Genomic DNA, 21,856 nt, shown 5'->3' on the forward strand with positions numbered 1-21,856 from the left:
TTATATATACAATCTGCAGTGGTTAGTAGGCCTCTTAGATGTGTGCACACTTAATTCTGGCTATGTTTTTATTGCTCAACTTGCCAAAATCAACTCTAAATGAATCAAAGCCTTCAATGTAAGACCAGATATCCTGATAATATTACAGAAGGAGATAGGAGGAACACTAAGACTCCTTGCCACAGGTCAAAACTTCTTAAGATCCAGAATCACAACAAATCAAAGACTGGATGAATGAGATTATACCAAACTGAAGAGTTTTTGCATGGCAAAAGACATAGATAGCAAAATAAATAGAATGCCCACAGAATGGGACACGATCTTTACTAGCTATGCATCAGACAAGGGCCTCATATCTAAAATATACTCAGGGCTAAAAAAATTAAACCTTCCTTAAAAACAAATCCTCAAAGAAACAGCAACCCAATAAAAGAAATGGGCTAACGATTTAAAGAGAGCCTTCACAGGAGAAGAAATAACCAATACATAAGTGAAATAAGCCAAGCCCAAAGAAACATAGGTGCCATGGTTTCCCTTATTGGCAATAACTAGTATAAGTTTAGGACAAGCAGAGAAGGTCAAAAGCTATGTACATATGACCACATAAGATGATGTTGAGCAAAATGAACCCCAAGATAGGGACACAAATGGTTTTTTCTTTCTTGCTATTGTTTTTAACATATTTATAACGTACTATGTGATTTTTTTTTTTGTTTCTTTAGTATGTTCTCCATGGTATAACCCCTGTTTTCACTGTATTTGATGTTGGTGCCCTGCATCTTGTATACACATTTTTCTAATTTGGGGAGAGGAAGGGAAATAACAAAATGCTGAAATAAGGATACAGGTTGACCCATTGTAAGAATGAGGTGTACAAGACACTATGTTGAAAACAAACTTTACAACTTCAGGGTGGGAGGGAGGAGTTAGTGAAGTGAGGAGGGAAGACGTGGTAGGGGAAAAACAAAGGAGGAGGTAACAATGCTTGATAGGAAATGTACTCATTACTTTACTCAAGTAATTGTAATCCCTCTGTTCAGTATTTTTACAAGAAAAACATAAAAAAGGAATGACCAATAGACACATGAAAATATGTTTGACACCTCTGACCAAAAAAGACATGCAAATCAAAACAACGTTGAGATTCCCGAGACTGATCAAAAACAAACAAACAAAAAAAACAGTTCAAATGTGGTTTATTTGGTTGTCCTACTTTGTTAGGTTTTGCCCAGATTATAATCACTACACCAGGGCTGGAAAGTTGGCTCAGTGGTAGAGTGCTTGCCTTGCATGCCTGAGGCCCCGGGTTCAATTCCTCAGCACCACATAAGCAAAAAGCAAAAAGCCGGAAGTGGCGCTGTGGCTCAAGTGGTAGAGAGTTAGCCTTGAGCTGAAGAGCTGAGGGACAGCGCCCAGGCCCAGAGTTCAGGCCCCACGACCGGACCCAAAAAACATTAATATATATATATATATATATATATATATATATATATATATATAATAAAAAAAGAATCACTACACCACCATAACTGAGCATGCTAGTGTCCTGGACTACTTGGTAATCATATCAAGAGATTCTGGGATGGACTATTTGCTCTGCATGGATCTCAATATCATTGTTTCCAGGAATGAGACTAATCCATTAATCTCCTGGGGCTCAGCTTTTGTTTGGCAATGAACCGTGGGAGGAGGTTGCCCCTGTATTTCCTTTCTCTACTCAGTCTTATAAGCTACTGTCTCTTTAACCACAGGTTGTCCAGAGAAACAAAATCTCTCCTCCCAGAGGATAACAATCCTCCCAACTGCACATCTGAGACTTGAAGCCACAATGACATAGATGCCCCTAAAAGAAGGGGGCAAAAGCCAACTTTCTACCAGATACAGAACTGAGAGTCTTTGTGAAGATGCGGAAGATCTTTCTGGATCCATAATAACTTTTGCTAGTAAGGTAGGTGCATGTCCTAACATCAAAATGACTGTGACTCTAGCACAGCAGCAGAAAAGAGGCACACTGCAATGCCATAATTGGATCACTGCAAAACCTAAGCAAAGAAGATTGTCTCTCTTTGACAGTTGAACTGTTCTACTCTATAAAGACTGGTAAAAATGTACAAAAATCAGAGATAGCTTTTCCTTTCACTGGACCTGGTGAGAACAAATGTGGGCTAGAATGTCTGCTGCTTGCTAAGTCAACAGCCTGTGCTAAATTACTTCCTTTTAATGCCCCCCAATGTCTTGTATATAAAATAATTGTATGTATGTGAAGTAAAATACCTTCCTTCAGGACTGCGGGAAAAATTTAACAAGATAACAAATAGATGTTATTAATGTGATAAGTCTTCAATTGCTCAATAATTTTTTTCCACTGATAATGTTTCTCTTAACACTCTAGAAGTCACTAAAGCCTTAGAAATTACTTAGTTCAACTCTTACTTTCATAGGCATTTTATTTTATTTATTTATTTTTATCTTTTTTGCCTGTCATGGGCTTGAACTCAGGGACCGGGCACTGTATATGAGCTTCTTTGGCTCAACACTAGTGCTCTACCACTTGAGCTTCAGCACCACTTCAGGCTTTTTCTGTTTATGTGGTATTAAGGAATTGAACCTGGGGTTTCATGAATGCTAGGCACGCACTCTACCACTGAGCCATACTCTCAGCCCTTCAGAGGAATTTTCTAAAGGTATTTTATTTTGTTCATGTGATTATATTCAAATTTCTACAATGATATTTCAGTTAAACCTGTCAACAACTCTTATATTTGAACCTAGAATCAGATTAACTTACCACAAAACCCCAAGTCAGGAAACAATTCTGCTCAATACAAAATGGCAGCCCCTCAGTTTTGTAGTCTCCTTAAAGTCTCCTTAATGCTTTCTCTTTATTTTTTAGCCACCAACATGTCTTTTTTATGTCTTAAATTCATGTTTAACCATAGCAATGGTTAATTCTATATATTTATATAAGGTATTTATATACTTGTATTAATGAGAAACATAATATCGTTCCAAATTATATTATGTATTTGCCAGGCTTTATGTTTTAAAATTTGAGAAACTCAGGATTCGAAGTATTATATGGGTAAGTCTTATTTTGAAACATAAATTAATATGAAATTCATATTCTGTTGACTTTATTTCACAAATTTGTATATCATCCTTGAGCAGGGGCCATGCTAATCTTCTCTGTATCGTTCCAATTTTAGTGTATGTGCTGCTGAAGTGAGCACTCTGTTGATTTTATTGAAAGGGTGAGGTCAACAAAATTCTCCTGGGCCCATCCTCTTGACAGAGCCCACTGACTTTTATCTCGATAAAGAAGAAAAGGTAAGCTCCCAATTTATATGTCATATTTTAAAGTAGTAATTAAAGCACTTTCTGCATTGGTAGCTGTGACAACAAAGTGTTGAGCACCATATACATATTACCACAATGTTCTCAAAACTGTCTTAACAAGCTATATTTTTTTGGGCTGGGAAGGTGGCTCAATGGTAGAGCACTTGCCTTGCATGCTCGAGGCCCTGGGTTCGATTCCTCAGCACCACATAAGCAAAAAATTAAAAGCCAGAAGTGGCGCTGTGGCTCAAGTGGTAGAGTGCTAGCCTTGAGCTGAAGAGCTGAGGGACAGTGTCCAGGCCCAGAGTTCAGGCCCCACGACCGGACCCAAAAAAAAAAACCAAGCTATATTTTTATTAGCCTCCCTTGTACAGGGTCTTATCAGGCTTATTAGCCTTGAATCTAGTCTGAAAACTCAAAAGCAAATCAAAGAGACAGAAAAGAAGACACGTTATTGACAAAATCATAAAATAGTTTAATTAAAAATCTTACTCTTTAAGATGATAGTATGGATTACTAATAATTACATGTGCTTATGTAATACCTACTTCACATTGCTCATGTATAGAATACATAAAATGCTAAAGTATGTATTCATTTCCATTCTATTTACATACTGTAATTTTTTATTTTTTGATATATTTATGATTTATTATAATATGTTAAATTTGTCCATGGAAATAAAAATGATTCATGAAAATCATCATCTTTTAACTTGGAGAAGATTGAGAAGAGATTTGCATTAGAAAATCTATCTGGTATCATTTCATGTTATCCTCCTTAGGATCAGGAAGCAAGAGAGCTCTAGATATCTCATGTCTTGGAAATCTTTCCAGTTTATTATTAAACCAAACCAAGAAAGATTAAAGTGATGGAAGTGGTGCCCACAATGCTTCAAAGTAGCAGGTGGCAGGCATACTGGTGTGACATTAGAACAGGCAGAAGTAAATATCAATGGCTCCAATCCAATAGCTTTTGTATTATTTTTAGTATGTCAAACAGCCAAAGTCTTCCAGCATAAATAGCACTTGATTTTTTTCATGCTCAGTATTTATTGGGTCATAGCCATGTCCTCAGTCCCCAGTATCATAAAAAGCTCACAACTAGCCAGTGAATATAGTTTTGTCACTGATGAATGAAAATGAAAGCCTGAAAGGTTCATCAGCTTGGAAAAAGTCATTCAGAGAAATAACTGTGAATTTAAGTGTATGTATATGCATAGTATGTCAATGTAGCACATATGCATGTGTGTACATGTATGTTGTGTGTGTGTTAGAATGAGGGTCTCACTTTGGGCAGATAGTGAGTCATTAGTACAGCCTACTCTTATTTTTTTATTCCTTTCTTCTTGTGATACCTCTACCACATTTCCTAAAAATTACTGAAGTATGTCTCATTTATTTTTTGATATATATTATAATTATTAACACATATTGTAATATTTCCATACATGATCTTGCTTACTGCCTTGACACAACAGAGAGCTGAACATCAACCACATTGCCAGATATAGCTCTCTGGGTCTAAATTATTATATTTGTACCAAATAGACTTATCTACATGAAGCTGGGCAGCCAAAAGGTTGATAACAATGAGACAAAAGCATTTCCTGCACTATTTGTTCTTTGCTTAGTTGTCATTAATGCTGCAGATCCAGGTTCCCTTTGCACCTGCAGATTTTTCCATTCTATGCAAATCAACTGCGTAGAATTGAAGGGCAAAAAGTGATGGTGTTCAAACCTTCAGTGGAGATGTGAGTCAGTGGGATCATAGCCAATGTGAGACCTTGAGTTCAAACCCTGGTACCACTGAATGAAAAACAAGGAGGGAAGGAAGGAAAGAAGGGAGGAAGGGAGGAAGCAAGGGAGGGGAAAAGGAAAGAAGGAAGAAAGGAAGGAAAGAAAGAAGGGAGGGAAGGAGTGTGGGAGGAAAACTTTATTGAAGAAAGTAGCATAAAGGATACAATAGCAAGAAGATTGATTAACCAAGCTCTGAAGTCAGCCTCTAAAGTTTCAGACCTTGCCACCACAAGATGAATGACCTTGGGCAAGTCCTTCAGTCTGAATGAGCTTGTTTCTTCATCTGCAAAATTGAAATAAAAGAAGCTTCAGCCTCATAAATTTGGCATCAGTGTTGAATGACATCAGGTACATAAACGACCTGGCCTAGACCAAGAACTTCATGAACATTGGCTTTTCTTATTGAGTCATATTTATACTATTAATTTGATATACTGTTTCTGCTTATACATTCTGGGTGTGTTCCAGAAACAAAGAACATATATAAAAACAATAATTAATAATACAAGCTGGATAAGTCTCACATGAGTAGTATGATCCAAGTTAAGGAAATTCAAAGGAAAGGGGGATTATGGAATTAGGTGGAAAAAAGTTAGATTATAGATGGAGTTCAGAAAGGGTGAGTGGCTTTACTAATGTCACAAAGCTAGTCTTGAAAGAGTTGGGATTAAAGTCCAGCTCTCCTAATTAATATTGGAAGACTGTCTCAGAAAACTGCACCACAATAGCACTAATGAAAATAATCTTAAAATATAAGAAGTTTACAAATGAACTCTTTTTTACAAGCTAGGCATGTTGCACATATTTTCTCATTAAGCCTTTGTAATAACACTGGGAGTTAGGTCTTATATTTTCCCATTTGATAGATGAGATCATTAAGGAGTAACGTCTTATAGCCAGAACATATCTGAGCCAGGTTATTGAAGGTTTCTAACCAATTATATTGGAGGCTTGAAGAGAAGAGGAAGGCAGGGCAACCAGTATCAGGGAAAATGGCAAGCCACATCTCAGTGGTAAACATGAATATGAATATTCCCTTTTTATTATCTTTAAGTAGGCATACAAGAGGATTTCAATTCAGTATGTCAGTTCATGAGTACAATGCATCTTGATCAATGCCATTCCTTCCATCATTTTTCCTCATCTATCCCAACCCCATTCACCCCCTCAAGTTACCTGATTTCATGGATATTCATGAAAAGTAAATGGACTACTTTTACTGAAAGAAGATATTCACCCAGAAGAAGTAGCAGATGGAATAAATACAAGAATAAAATAGACAATTGGAAGGAGGCCTTGAATGCCAATCCAGGCAACACTGCTGGAGAGAAAGTAGAGACAGAAGACTTGAACTTGACAATCCTATAGTAATAATGAGTGAGTGTGTGAGTGTGTGTGTGTGTGTGTGTGTGTGTGTGTGTGTGTGTGTGTGTGCGCGCGCGCACGCTGGTCCTGGGGTCCTTGAGCCACAGTTCCACTTCCAACTTTTTTGGACTCTCACAGACTTTCTTGCCTAGGCTGGCTTTGAACCACAATCTCAGTTTCCTGAGTAGCTAGGATTAAAGGCTTGAGGCACTGGCACCCAGAATTATAGTGATTTATGAATTCATTCTGGTCATAGACAGAAAGAAGAGGAACAGTCCATGGCAAGGAAACCCATCAATGGCTGAGAGCAACAACTCCAAAGGAAGGAGTTGAAGGTGGAAGTTTTTCAACTTGCTAGGTAGTACCACAAGACAACTTCCAAATCTTTTCTGATACCCCCCTACCCATCTTTCCCCACAGACCGTGGTACTTCTCCACCAGCAAAGTCCTGTGGAATCATGAATTTTTTTCACTACCAGATATTTAGATTCAGCTGGTTCACCAAGCCAGCTGGCAGACATTTCCACAGAAACCATCAACTTGGGGCACACCTTGCTCTTGCTGACTTGGAAGCCATCAATCGTTGTGAAATGTCACTGCCTAAGAACTTTAACTTTGCTGGGGATGTGATAGATCAGTGGTCACAAAAAGAGAAGGTATATTATGGCTGGACTTCACTGTATGCTTCCCCTATCTCTGTCTTTTTTCTCCTTGCTTTGTGGTCAACTTTTCTATTTAATTCATTTTTTTTACCTGCCTTGACTTGTTGTTTTTTGCTTTTGTTTTGTTTTGATTTGTTTTTGGTGCCAGTCTTGGGGCTTGAATTCTCAGCCTGGCTGTTGTCCCTGAGCTTTTGTGTTCCAGGATAGTGCTCTACCACTCGAGCTATAGCTCCACTTCTGGCTTTTTTTAATTTTTTTGGTGCTTAACTGAAGATAAGAATTTCACAAACTTTCCTGCCTGGGCTGCCTTCAAACTGTGATCCTCAGATCTCAGCCTCCTGACTAGCTAGGATTACATGTGTAAGCCAATGGTGTCCAGCCTGCCTTAGCTTTTGTTGTTTTCTACTTTCCTTCCTCTTTCCTCAGTGATCATAGATACTCAACTACTTACAGCTTTCTCTGGAACCTCCTTAGTTCCTTCACTCCTTCCCTACTTCCTCCACTATGATGAATCAAAAGACTTAGGGTTTTTTCTTTTTCTCCAAGTCCCATAAAACATCTCTTTGGGTTTGAGATGGTCACAGGCTTATCCAAAAAGGTAGTAATTTCAGGGCTGGGAAGGTGGCTCAGTGGTAGAGTGCTTGCCTTGCATGCCTGAGGCCTTGGGTTCGATTCCTCAGCACCACATAAGAAAAAAGAAAAAAAGCCAGAAGTGGTGCTGTGGCTCAAGTGGTAGAGTGCTAGCCTTGAGCTGAAGAGCTGAGGGACAGCGCCCAGGCCCAGAGTTCAGGCCCCACAACTGGACCCAAAAAACAACAACAACAAAAAAAAAAAAAGGTAGTAATTTCAGCTTTAGTTTTATCAGTATAGTAATCATTGGAATAATTGGAGAAGAATCAGAGAGCGACAAGAATCAAGCAAGCATGCCTTCCAGAATCTTGGAGTAGGAAAAGGGCCTTCTTTACTGTTCCTCCACACTATGCCAGCACTGAGCTAAGCACTTTACCTTTCAGTGCTTATCAAAATGCACTGTGGGACTTGTGGTTCAGAAGTAGATGTTAGGCCCTCAATATACAAGATATTCAAGAACACTAAAATAGTCCTCCTATTAATTACATGAGGAAAAATGTCCTTGAAAATCAGCATCATTCATACCTTACATTGCTGAAGTCTCTTCTGAACAGAGAGAGCAGATAGGAGTTAATCAATTGCAAGCCAGGAATGGTAGTGTACATGTACAATCCCAGCACTCAGGAGGCAGAGGCTAACTTATGTTACAAAGTAAGATCCTGCCTCAAAAACTAGAAAATTTGCTAGGCACCAGTGGCTTGTGCCTATAATTTTAGCTATACGGGAGACTAAGATCTGAGCATCGGAGTTCCAAGATATCTTAGGCAGACAAATCCAGATACTTTTATCTTAAAATAACAATAATAAAAAACTGGAAGAGGAAGTGTGGCTCAAGTGGTAGAGCAGCAGACTTCAGCAAAAAAAAAAAAAAAAAAAAAAAGACGACTGTGAAGCCCTTTGAGGCCCTAAATTCAAGCCCCAGTACTGACACACAAACACACAAAAACGTTGTTAATCTTTACGTAAAATTTATGGTGATACTTTTACTTTCACTGAAATATTTCTGCAGCCTTTTTTAAACAAGACTGCTGATTTTCTAATTATAGTGCTAATTAAATGCATTTCCCTTCTCAAGTAGACATATACAAATGAGTTGAATTAAAGACAAATAACAAGCACAATAGTGCAGATGCAGACAGATCTGGCAGAAACACTGATCAAATGATTGAGAAATGCTAACCTATAATATTTCATCAAATCCCCATAACTACGCCAGGGAGGGGATAATTTCATGAGGGGATAACAAGTTATCCCCTCACAGAAGTTAAGCTGCTTATCCAAGATCACACAGCTCCAAAAGAACATGAACCAAGTCCCTGATCTTACTGGTCTACACCCATATTAGGACATACCTGTAATATGATACCATTCAGGGGCAATGGAGTTGCCTGATATGGAACATGGACAAAATCATGAGGAAAAGAAGGAGGCTTAAGAAAGCTCACAGATGTACTGAAATGTAATTGTGCTTTGAAGTATTTTTCAAGCAGGATGGTATTCCAGATTGGGGGGAATGGGAAGAAAAGGAAGGAATGATATGTTCCCAGGAAATGCAACAAGCACAGAGGTTTTTCCAATACTTGTGACTCACTCTATTGTATGATCCTTGAGAAGCTTCCTCCAGAAATCAATTAAGTGATACCCATCTCTATCCTATCCCTGCCTATAAAACTTACACTTCAAACTTCAGGTACTAAAACATGTCAGGTTCCTGATCAAACTTGGTATTCCCCTTAAGGTTATTTGGGTGAACAGAATCTAACTTAAGCAAGAAAGAAATTTATCAGAAAAATATGTGAGAGCTCCCCAAATTGGGGTAGATTCTGGAGAGTCTGTCTTAGTGAAGAAAGAAACCAGGAAAACTACAGGGAGTTTGGGAAGTTCATAAATATTAACTATTTTACTGCAATTGCTTGCTACCTTTTGGTTCTTGGAAAACTCAAAAGTCCAAGGATAAAGGATTTGATTGGCCCAACTTTGGTCACATGCCCACCTAAGCTCCTGGATGAATTGTCTCAGCAAGGTCATGTTTAATAGGTAAGGAATAGTTTCCCCAAAGACAAACTAGACTGCTCAGGAACAGGTGTTAAGGAGGAGGAATGGCAGGTGTTTTAGCTATGTGATAACCAGACATATAGGCCTTCTGTATTAGTTGGCTTTCCATCACTGGGATAGAATAGCTGAGATAAATAACCTAAAAGAAAGAGTTCTTTATTTTGGCTCACAGTTTTAGAGGTTTTAGTCAATGGCTGCTTGACCCTGCTGCTTTGGGCCTGTAACAGCATAGTACCTTGTGGGAGGAATGTATGGGGGAGAAGGCCTGGCCTGTTCACTTCAGGGTAGCTGGGAAGCAAAGTGAGCAAGAAAAAGGAAGAGTCTAGGATCCCACATCCCCTTCAAGAGCATGACTCCCAATAACTTAACTCCCTCCCTCTAGGCCCCAGCTTGGACTCTAGTGCCACAGATTATTGGGAGGTGGTAGAATCAAACCTTTAATAAGTGGGCTTTTCCATGACACTTCCAAATCATAGCAACTTTTTTTTCTCTTTTCGATATGTCATCGGGCCAGATTGGGGAGAGACCAGCCAACCCAGCCCTGTGGTGGGTGAATGGCCAAGGAGACGAGGTGAAATGGAGCTTCAGAGACCTGAGTACCTTATCCCGAAAGGCTGCCAATATGCTCACCAAGCCTTGCAACCTGCAGAGAGGAGACCGAGTGGCTGTGATTCTACCCAGAATCCCTGAATGGTGGCTTATCAATGTGGCTTGCATGCGGACAGGTCAGTGCCAACCCCCAGTTGTGAGATTCTTATCTCCAATTAACCCCCAGAAAACTGGAAGTGAGCTGTGGCTCAAAGTGGTAGAACACTAGCCTTGAGCAAAAAAAAAAAAAAAACCCCTTGGGGTCAGTGCCCAGACCCTGAATTCAAGCCCCATGACCAGCACCTCCCACCCCTCCCAAAAAATGAAGAAAGAAAGAAAGAAAATACAAAAAGGAGAAGAGGTTAAAAAAAAAAAAAAGGAAAAGAGGTATTTTAGAATTCCTTGATTTGTGAGAACATGAACAAATGTAGACCTCAGCTTAAAAAACTCCATTCCTTTCCACAAAAAGATTAACATATTCAATTACACACTTCATCCCAAAGTAGCAATATAATGCACCCCAAATAAAATTTTTTCCTTTACAGCAGAATCAGCAAACCAGGTCCTGTAAACCAACAATCTGTTTTTATAAAGTTTTGATATGGCCATGATCATTCATTTACATATTGTCCTTGATCATTAATTATAGTTATCAAAATATTAATTATATTTATCAAATTATCTTTATCAAATTATTGTGAGATAATAAAATCATACTGTTAACCTAATAAGAATTTTTTTAAAAAGAATTTCATAATAGTATTGAAAAATGGATTTGCTACTAATATGATACATCAAAAAGCGTTATTTAATTTTTTTGCATTACTACAAAAGCGAACTTAAAATGTGAAATCCATTGTGAGTTGGGAGAAGATTAGGGTAGTTTGTCATAAAAATACATATCTAATAGTAGTTAAATGAACTTATACATATTATGAAAACCAAACAGAAGGTAATACTCAAAACACTCAATTAAGCTGGAAGCCAGTAGCTCTTAGCTGTAATCCTAGCTTCTTAAGTATCTGAGATTTGTGGTCCAAAGCCAGCTGGGCAGAAAAACCTGCAAGACTTTATCTCTAATTAATCAGCAAAAAAGCCAGGTTGGAGGTATAGCTGAAGTGACAGAGTATCAGCTGTGAGAAAAAACCTGAGCGAGAACTTGAGGCCCTAAGTTCAAACCTTGGTACCATCAAAAACCCAAATGTATCCAGGTGCTAGTGGCTCACGCCTGTAATCCTAGCTACTCAGGAGGCTGAGATCTGAGGATCTCAATTCAAAGCCAGAGTGGGCAGAAAAGCTAGTGAGATTCTATGTCTCATAAACTACTAAAAAATAAGCTGGAACTGGAGACATGGCTCAAGGGGTAGAAGAGCACTAGCTTGCATCAAAAAGAAGCTCAAAGACAGTGCCCAGACCCTGAGTTCAAACTCCAGGACCAGCACAAACAACACATGCACACATCTCAAATGTAAAGCATGCAGCTGAAAATACTGTCTTCTAACTTGTAATTATTAAATCTTTTATATTAATATTGAGATGACTTGTACTATATAGCATATGGGAAAATACATTAATATAACTGTGAGGTGTAGGCAACAAAGCCTAAAATATTTGCTATTTGAAATCCACTATACATAGTCTCCCAGTCCCCAAGCTGGAGATCTATCCATTGACCACAACCACATCACAAATCCACCCAGGAGATTAATTATTTATTAGTCATTAAGAAAAAGTGTTGGGGCTGGGAAGGTGGCTCAGTGGTAGAGCGCTTGCCACGCATGCATAAGGCCCTGGATTCGATTCCTCAGTATCACGTAAGCAGAAAAAGCTGGAAGTGGCTCTGTGGCTCAAGTGGTAGAGCGCTAGCCTTAAGCTGAAGACCTGAGGGACAGCGCCCAGGCCCAGAGCTCAGACCCCATGACCAACCAAAAAAAGAAAAAGTGGTGGGACTGAGGATGTGATTCAAGTGGTAGAGTATTTGCCTAGAAAGTGCAAGGTCTTGGATTTAAGTCCTGGTACTGATTTGTAAGATGTAAGTGATTTTTAAGATACATAATATTTTATATATATATATATATATATATATATATTCTTTTTCTTTTTTTGGTCATAGGGCTTGAACTTTGAGCCTGGGCACTGTCCCTGAGTTCTTCAGCTCAAGGAGAGCACTCTACCACTTGAGCCACAGAGCTACTTCCAGTTTTCTAGAAATAAAAGTCTCATGACCTTTCCTGCCCGGGTTGGCTTTGAACCACAATCCTCAGATCAGCCTCCTGAGTAGCTAGAATTACAATATTTTATATTTATACTTGAATGAACATTGCATAATCTTTTTTAATGTTTAAGTTTTGTATTTTCTGAGTCATGAGTCAAGTCAGAAACAATAAATAAGCATTTTATGAACTGAAAAAAATGCCAATCTTATTTTTGTCTTCTTTTTACGTGTGTACTGTCACTGAGGCTTGAACTCAGGGCCTGAACACAGTCCCTTACTTTTTTTTTAATATTTAAGTCATTGTACAAAAGAGTTTTGATCAAACATGTCCATTTGTGAGTACATGTCAGAGTTTGAGGGGATTCTTTGTTTTTGTGTCAATACTGAGTCTTGAATTCAGGTCCCTATACTCTAACTTAGCATTTTCGCTAAAGGCTGATGCTCTTCCACTTGAGCCAGACCTTGACTTCTGGCTTTTAACCGGTTAATTGGAAATAAGAGCCTCTTGTATTTATCTGCCTGGACTGGCTTGGAACTGTGATCCTCAGATTTCACCCTCCTGAGTAAGTAGGATTACAAACATGAGACACTGGCACCTTCTTCTAAGATGTTTTCTTAATCAATTTTCCTATCTTCACATATTTATTAACCAAGAGGGAATACTATCTAAAAATTTTAAAAATATATATTCATTAACAGTCTCCTTCCTAGAAATGTAACTACACATCTTCCTATTTAGCTTACTTCAGGAAACTTACCATGAAATAAGTAAGTATACAGCCCAGGAAAATATGTCTTTGAATTCTGGCTCTTGCCACCTTACTGACTTTACAACCCTTGGGTGAGGGCTGGGGGTGATGCTTAGTGTGCATGAAGCCCTGGGTTCGATTCCTCAGGACCACATACACAGAAAAGGACAGAAGTGGAGCTGTGGCTCAAATCATAGCGTGTTTGACCTGAATTGCTGAGGAACAGTTCCCAGGCCCTGAATTCAAGCCTCAGGACTGGCAAAAAAAGAAAAAAGAAATATACAATCCTTGGGTGAGTTGTTACTAGTTTATAGTAAAATACCATGCATTCAGTGTGTTCAGTACAAGGTAGTGGTTACCTGTAATGCCATTGCTTCTCATTGATTTACTTCAAAAGAACAAACTTCTTTTCTGTCTAATATCTAACTCTGCCATTTATCATTTCCTTCGAACTGGTACATTTGACACCAGGGCTAGCTACAGCCAGTTTAAAAAGAAGTGAGAAAGGAAGATACATTACGTATAGTCATATACTTTAGGCATCTTTCTGTGTTGTTAAACCTCTGGGATCTAGAGATCTGAGAGCTGGTTCTACCACTTATCAGGTATGCCAAATCTCATGTTCTACCAAATAACAATTGCATGGACCTGTTAGGACTGCTTAGCACAGCAGTCTTCTGAGCATATCAGAGTTCAAAATTTGCCAGTAAAATTTCTGGACACATCTTCCAATATTATTCTGCTGTACTGATATAGTATTATAAAGCATACAAAAAGCTAACAACATTTTTAAAATCCTGTTATCAATAATTTCTTGATGTTCTCTTGTTTTTTTTTTAAATTCTCAATGGATTTTCTTGCAAAACTCACTTTGGAGACTACTGGTTGAGAGAGCTGAATGAAATGGTATTTGTGAGGATGTGTCACAAGGTGCAAAGTGCTATTTAAGTGTTGCTTAATAATTATTCAAATATTACATTAACATGCTACATATTAATACCCAACCACTATAATGTCCCCTATATGCCAGAAGACACAATTTTACCCATTTTATAGATGAAGTAAGAAAGGCACAGAGAAATAAAGGTCAAAAAGATACTAAGGCTAAGATTAAACCCAGGTCTGTCAGACTCCAAAGCCAGTAATCTAAAAGTTTCCTAGTGATCAGGGTCCTGTGGAATGTCCCTGAAGACCAAGCAGGATTAGATGATGGCTGCATTCTGAGCTTTCTCCTCACCCAAGTCCAAAGCCCAGGTTTCCCATAATCCACAGACATACACTATGGACAGCAGTACTGTTCAGCTCAGAGATCGCTATCCTTCACAGGGCTTGTCTTCATGCCAGGAACAACCCAGCTGACAGCAAAAGACATCCTCTACCGACTGAAAGTATCCAAGGCCAAGTGCATTGTGGCCAGTGAAGAGGTGGCCCAAGCAGTGGAGTCCATTGCATCAGAGTGCCCTAACCTGAAGACTAAACTCCTGGTGTCTCCACAAAGCCACCATGGATGGCTCAACTTCCAAGACCTATTTCAGTGAGTATTTTCCCCAGCCTCTGTAGGACCAGCAACAGTACAAATCACAGCTACATCTCAGAGTCTATTTGCCCAAAGACTCAGCAACACTATGAGTTGATCTGGACTCCTTCCCCAAGAAGAGAATTGCCTGATAAAATGATTTATAGGCAGAAAGAAGGGATATATCTCAGCGCGAGTTTTTCTGCTTCCTCCTGTGGCCTGTGATAACTATCTGATCGTGGTTTAACTCCTGCACCACATCTACCACACTCTATTCCTCAAATATGCCCTTTGTACCATCTGTTTCTTAGGCCTGGAATACTCTTCCCTACTCCTTTTCATGGTTGTTTCTGGATGTCAGATTAGAAGTGTCAGGAACTAAGTTTGAGTCCCAGTGAAAGGAAGAAAGAAATAAAGAAAAAAAGGAAGGAAGGAAGGAAGGAGAGAGAGAAAGAAAGGGGGAAAGAGGGAGGGAAGGAGGGAGAGAGAGAGATAGAGAAAGAAAAAAAGAAAGAAAGAAAGAAGGGTCTGGAAAGGTGGCTCAGTGGTAGAGCCTTGCCTTGCATGCCTGAGGCCCTAGGTTCAATTCCCCAGCACCACATAAGCAAAAAAAGAAAAAGAAAAAGAAAGGAAGGAAGGAAGAAGGAAAGAAAGAAAGAAAGAAAGGAAGGAAGGAAGGGAGGGAAAAAGGAAAGGAAAGGAAAGATTTTAGTTCAAATGCTGTATCCTGAGGGTTTTCCTGAATAACGTAACCAGAGTAGAATTACAAAGCCTTCTATCACATCACACTCTTGTTTTCTTCACAGCATTCTCATTACCTAAATGATCAGGTCCAATTGTTTGCTCCCTTAGATTTTGTTTTTCCCTCTAGAGTAGGGATCCATAAATTAGGGCCTAGAGGCTAAGTCTGGCCTAATACTTGTTTTTGTAAATAAAGCTTTATTTGACCACAGCTGTGCATATATATATACATATATATTTATATATAATTCATATATATAATATACACACATATATATGTGTGTGTATATATATGTGTGTATATATATATATATATATATATATATATATACACACAATGTTCAAGATTGCTTTTGTTATAACAGCAGAGTTGAGTACTTGCAGCGGAAACATCTAGGGTTCATAAATCCTAAATATTTGGTGATGCTTAATAAAAAAATATTTACCAACTCCTGCCCTAAACTATATGCTCTAAAAAAAATAAAGGCTTTGTCTGTTTTGTTGATCACTTTATCCCCAGGAACTAACTACACATCACTGAGTGCTTAGGAAAAAATTATTAAATAAATCAATTATTTATTCACTTATGAATAAACAAAGATGTTAGCCTCAGTTTTCTTCCTGTGTAAAATGAGGTTATTATGCTACACATATCTAGTTTAGTTTAAAAGATAAAATAAGCTGATACTTGGAAAAAGTGCTTCCTAAGATGTAAAAAAAAAAAAAAAAAAATAGAGGCCAGACACTGGTAGCTCACATCTGTAATTCTAGCTATTCAGGAGGCTGAGATCTGAGGATAGAGGTTCAAAGACATCATGGGCAGGAAAGTCTGTGAAATTCTTATGTCTAATTAACCACCAGAAAACTGGAAGTGGCTCGGTGGCTCAAAGTAATAGAGCACTAGCCTTGAGCAAAAAAAGCTTAGGGACAGTATCCCAGGCCCTGAGAGTTCAAGCCCCACACCACCACCAACAACAACAAAAAAGAAAAAGAAAAAAAAAGAAAAAGATTGATAGTGTTATGCTTCAAGGAGATGTCAAATAGGTTTTTCTTTCCTTTCTTTTTATTAGTTTTTTAACTCAGGGCCTGGGCACTGTCTCTGAGCTTTTGTTCTTGAGGATAGCTCTCTACCACTTGAGCCAAAGCTCCACTTCGAGTATTCTGGTGATTAATTCGCAATTAATCAGAGATGAGATTCTCATGGACATTTCTGCCTGGGCTGGCTTCAAACCATGATCCTCATAATTCAGGCTCTCTAGCAGCTAGGATTACAGGCATGAGCTACCAGCACCTGGTTACTTTTTTTTTTTTAAAAATCCTTGTGTCTTTTATAAACCTTAATTAAGTCAAATAACACTTCTATATTGTGTGTAACTCCTCTATAAAATAAAGGTAACGGGGCTGGGAAGGTGGCTCAGTGGTAGAGCGCTTGCCTTGCATGCTTAGGGCCCTGGGTTCGATTCCTCAGCACCACATAAGCAGAAAAAAAAGCCAGAAGTGGCGCTGTGGCTCAAGTGGTAGAGCGCTAGGCCTTGAGCTGAAGAGCTGAGGGACAGCACCCAGGCCAAGAGTTCAGGCCCCACGACCAGACCCAAAAATAAATAAATAAATAAATAAAGGTAACTGGGAAGGTGGCTCAGTGGTAGAGTGCTTGCCTTGCACGCATGAGGCCCTGGGTTCAATTCCTCAGTATCACATAAGCAGAAAAAGCTGGAAGTGGCGCTGTGGCTCAAGTGGTACAGCATTAGCTTGAGCTGAAGAGCTGAGGGACAGTGCCCAGGCCCAGGGTTCAGGCTCAGCTGACAAAAACAAAAAAATAAAGGTAACAGTAGTATCTAGTGCATGGAGCTAGCAGAATCAAATATGATAGACCATGACAAATGCTCCACATGATGCTTAACAAAAAGTTATCACTTGGGTGTAGAAGCTTTACATCTGTGAAACTCTCAAGAGGCTGAGATTTGAGTATTATAGTTTGAAAACAGTCTGGGAGGAAAAGTCTGGGAGATTCTTATCTCTGCTTAATCAGCAAAAAGTCAGAAGTGGATGTATCTGCTCAAGCAGTAGAGAACTTGAATGAAAAAGCTAAGCAAGAGCACTTGAGTGAGCAAGGTAAGCAAGCACTGAGTTCAAGCCCCAGTACCAGCACACAAAAAATTACTCCATAATTACTAACTACTAAATTGGAATTACTATTATTATTAGCAAGTGATCCAACACTGAAGTGATTCCTAAGGTAGTGGCTTCCAGTCTATTGTAATATGCACAAATATCAATGAAATATGTTAACACATTCCCTTAACACATTTATTTACTTTAAAATGATATACCTGTGCTTTTACATATTATACAAATGCTCAAAAATATTAAAGGGTGAGTTTTTTCAAGTACATGTAAGTTGAAGTTTTCTGTTTTCTCCTTATCCCAGCTATTTTAGTCATTCTGTGAACAGCAAACACCCTAATTTAAGCAACTCCTACCCAAAATAATGCAGCAATGTTCAATTGAGTCTCTAAGACATTTTAAAAGTGTCCCAAAAGGAAAAGGGCTCTACAATTACATGAATTTCAATTGAAATCTGTATCTTTGGAGTGGTTTTCAAGATGGAGAAAATCTTCCTTTAAAGACTTTAGAATGACATAATTTCAAAGCAGCCACGGATCATATCTCATTGCTAAAAGCTTTTTCATTTTCTTTGTTTATTTGTGCTGGCCTTAGGACTAGAACTCAGTTCTAAGGTGCTATGTGCTAAGGTGCTATCCCTGAGACTTTTTGCTCTAGGCTAGCACTCTTGAGCCACAGCTCTACTTCTAGCTTTTACTTTGGGGGCTAATTGGAGAGTCTCATAAACTTTCCTTCCCTGGCTGGCTTTAAACCACAAATCTCAGCTGCCTGAGTAACTATCACAGGAGTAGGCCACTGGCACCAAGCTTAATGCTGTTTTTTTTTTTTATTCTCAGATTAAAACAGACTTAGGAAAGAAAATTAAAGAAATTAAATGCATATCCTTTTGTAAAATTAATATTGAAAGTTACCTTGGCTACCTATTTGGTCTATAGGAAGATAAGCTTAAAAAATACTTAAGCTATGGGCTGGGAAGGTGGCTCAGTGCTAGAGTGCTTGCCTTGCATGCCTGAGGCCCTGGGTTCGATTCCTCAGCACCACATAAGCAAAAGAAAAAAGCCAGAGGTGGCGCTGTGGCTCAAGTGGTAAAGCGCTAGCCTAGAGCTGAAGAGCTGAGGGACAGCGCCCAGGCCCAGAGTTCAGGCCCCATGACCAGACCCCCAAAAAAAAAAAAAATACTTAAGCTACTAAACTTGGCACTAATTTTCAAAGTCCCTTCTAAGATATCTTAAAAATCGGTGGCTCACGCCTGTAATCCTAGCTATCCAGGAGGCTGCGATCTGAGGATTACTAGGCCCTGAGTTCAAACCCCACAACTGACACACACACACACACACACACACACACACACACACACACAAAAACACAAAAACTTTCAGGAAAACTTGGGACTTTTTTTTGCCGGGGTGAGGGTGGGGATTCTGGTACTGGGGTTGAACTCACAGCCTCAGACGCTGACTTGGCTTTTTCACTCAAGACTGGTGGTCTCCACCACTTGAGCCTCTACTTCCAACATTTTGCTGGTTAATTGGAGATAATCAGATTGCCATAGACTTTTCTAACCTGTCTGGCTTCAAACCACCATCCTCAGATCTTAGCCTCCTGAGTAGGAGAATACAGAATAAAGGCATGAGCCACTAGCACCTGGCAAAGCTTCGAACTAGGTTCAGTTCTATTAACTATCTTGTGGTTACAAAAGGGTAAAAGTAGCAGAACAAAAGCAATAGCAAAGTGAAACTGATGCAGCATTTTCAGCTACCATTTTGGGGTCCATATTTTGCAGATCTGCTTCTGAAGAGCACAGCTGTGTGGAGACAGGAAGTCAAGAACCAATGGCCATTTATTTCACCAGTGGAACCACGGGCTCCCCTAAGATGGCTCAGCACTCACAGAGTAGCCTTGGTATTGGGTATGCCCTTTGCGGAAGGTAGGGAGAAAATGTTTGTTTTTAATAAACTTTCTCTTAAGCTAATCCTGCCTACCTGATACCTTTCCTTGAGTGGATATACCATCTATAAAACAGAACCCTTTAGGCCTTTGCTCCACCCTGGCTCAGTAAATACAGTGCCATCTATCCACCAGAACAAGCAAAAACTTATCATTCAACTTTGGTTCAATCCCATAATAGCATGTCTGACATTCTCTTCTCATTACAGAAAAAATAATAGTCTATCCAGAGGGACTTCCTAAAAGAAAGGCTATCTAAAACTGGGACATTGCTCTATTTTATTTTCCTCATATCACTTTGTTTATCAGTTCTTGAAATTACAATATTTTTAATATACTTAATTTACCTTATTGTATACTATTCCCTCCTGTCCCTCTACACTAAGAGATCTAGTCTATCTTGCTCACCGGAAGATATATGCCTAGTATAGCATAAATTGCTCAATAAAGACCTGTTTCTTCAATGGACAAACTGACAAAATTATGCCAAATTCAGTCTCGCATTCCACTCCCAAAACACATAGGATTCTAAAAACTCTAAGACAAGTGAGGAATAGAATCATACACATTTCTTTTTATCTTTATATATATATCAGTATATTTATATACATAGATAACTATAATATATAATTAAACATTACATATACGTATGCAATTATAATATAAATGTGTAAATATGTATTATCTATAAATATAGTGTATAATGTCTTATATGTTATAGCAAATCTTATCTATATCATAAATACCTAATATCACCAGGTGCTGATGGCTCACACCTGTAATCCTAGCTACTCAGGAGGCTGAGATCTGAGGATCCAGGTTCAAGGCCAGTCTGGGCAGAAAGTCTGTGAAACTCCTATCTCCAATCAACCACCAGAAAACCAGACGTGGAGCTGTGGTAGAGCACTATCCTTGAGTAGGAAAAGCTCAGGGACAGTGCGCAGGCCCTGAGTTCCCACTCCACAACTGCCCAAAAACAAAACAAACAAAAAAAACCCAAAACCATAATATATAATATATTGTGTATAATCACAGATAAATAGATAATATTGTGTGCCATAATACAAATACATAGAATATACAAACATACATATATTACTACTATATATTATAATGCTCTATATTATATTGTAATATAATATAGTATGTTTAAATCTATAATAAATAGAATACATACTCATAATTTATTTTTGCTGTTTTGTTGCCTCTGTGTATCACTTAGGTACTGGTTAGACTTGAAGTCCTCAGATATCATGTGGAATATGTCTGATACAGGCTGGATCAAAGCTGCCATTGGTAGTGTATTTTCTTCCTGGCTTCGGGGTGCCTGTGTTTTTGTGCACCAGATGGTCCAGTTTGACACTAACACCTTCCTAGATGTACGTATTTACCTCTATTTACATAATCTCTAGAAGACCTCCTTTCTCTCACAAAAACCACATGGAAATGATGCTTCAGAATAGCCTCTAGAGATCTGGTTTCTGGATGTATTTAACAGAGTAGAAAGAGATCACCCACAAAATTGGTCAGTACAAAATATATATTTTGCTTCCCACTGTTCGGGATTTACTAATATCACTAAAATGTGGCTGCTTAGGAGCTTTGTTCTAAATCATAGAAGTCTTAAATTTTAGTAAACATTTTGTTTCTGATTCAGTAGGGGGGAAAAGACAATAGTTGATCTGTCTGAATTCCTTGTGGAAGAGACTGGTGGTGGAGGGGGTCATTGTATCTATTCTCTATTTCCTTCCTCTCTAAACACTATACATCCCATTTTAATTTGCAGGCCCTAGTACTCTTCCAGAAACCAGGCCTGAACTTACTTTTTAACCAGAAATAACTAGATTGAGATATTTGATAACTAACCTTTAGAAAAATGTGATTTCAGCCAGTTATTTCTTACCCATGAAAAATCAATTAAGCTTAACAAAATAGATTATTAATTATGCACCACACGCGTGAAAATAAAGCAATGTTCACTCTGTTAGTTTTCTAACTTGTCTGACAAGATGGCTTAAGGGTCTTTTTTTTTTTTTTTTTTTTATTTTGGGTCCGGTTGTGGGGCCTGAACTCTGGGCATTTGCCCAGTATTTGCCTAGTATTTTAATGTTGGCATTTAATTTTGACCA

The 21,856-nt window shown here is 38.6% G+C and overlaps 1 protein-coding gene and 1 non-coding gene across 3 annotated transcripts; one reads left to right on the top strand and one right to left on the bottom strand.

Annotated features, from left to right (window-relative positions):
• The first annotated feature begins 1,771 nt into the window (after positions 1-1,771).
• On the top strand, positions 1,772-21,633 carry LOC122116194 (acyl-coenzyme A synthetase ACSM4, mitochondrial-like). Of its 2 annotated transcripts, none has more exons than XM_042689857.1 (7): positions 1,772-1,948; positions 3,207-3,327; positions 6,921-7,156; positions 10,362-10,572; positions 14,726-14,933; positions 19,564-19,707; positions 20,950-21,633. In XM_042689857.1, exons 3-7 carry the CDS (start codon positions 6,959-6,961, stop codon positions 21,137-21,139), a joined length of 951 nt encoding a protein of 316 aa, XP_042545791.1. In that variant the 5' UTR covers positions 1,772-1,948; positions 3,207-3,327; positions 6,921-6,958; the 3' UTR covers positions 21,140-21,633. The 2 variants fall into 2 exon arrangements, with proteins under 2 accessions (XP_042545791.1, XP_042545792.1); XM_042689858.1 differs by having other exon boundaries at positions 14,744-14,933.
• Positions 3,124-3,230, bottom strand: LOC122116210. Its single transcript, XR_006148916.1, has one exon. It is a non-coding gene; the product is annotated as a U6 spliceosomal RNA (small nuclear RNA).
• Positions 21,634-21,856: the final 223 nt, after the last annotated feature.

The sequence above is a fragment of the Dipodomys spectabilis genome, unplaced genomic scaffold, assembly GCF_019054845.1.
Source record: "Dipodomys spectabilis isolate Male_0828 unplaced genomic scaffold, ASM1905484v1 ptg000127l, whole genome shotgun sequence".
Lineage (NCBI taxonomy): Eukaryota > Metazoa > Chordata > Mammalia > Rodentia > Heteromyidae > Dipodomys > Dipodomys spectabilis.

Coding starts and splice junctions, on each gene's coding strand:
- LOC122116194 (XM_042689857.1), top strand. CDS start 6,959: ATGAATTTTTTTCACTACCAGATATTTAGATTCAGCTGGTTCACCAAG. Junction 10,573..14,725: donor TGTGGCTTGCATGCGGACAG/GTCAGTGCCAAC, acceptor TATCCTTCACAG/GGCTTGTCTTCATGCCAGGA. Junction 14,934..19,563: donor AACTTCCAAGACCTATTTCA/GTGAGTATTTTC, acceptor CATATTTTGCAG/ATCTGCTTCTGAAGAGCACA.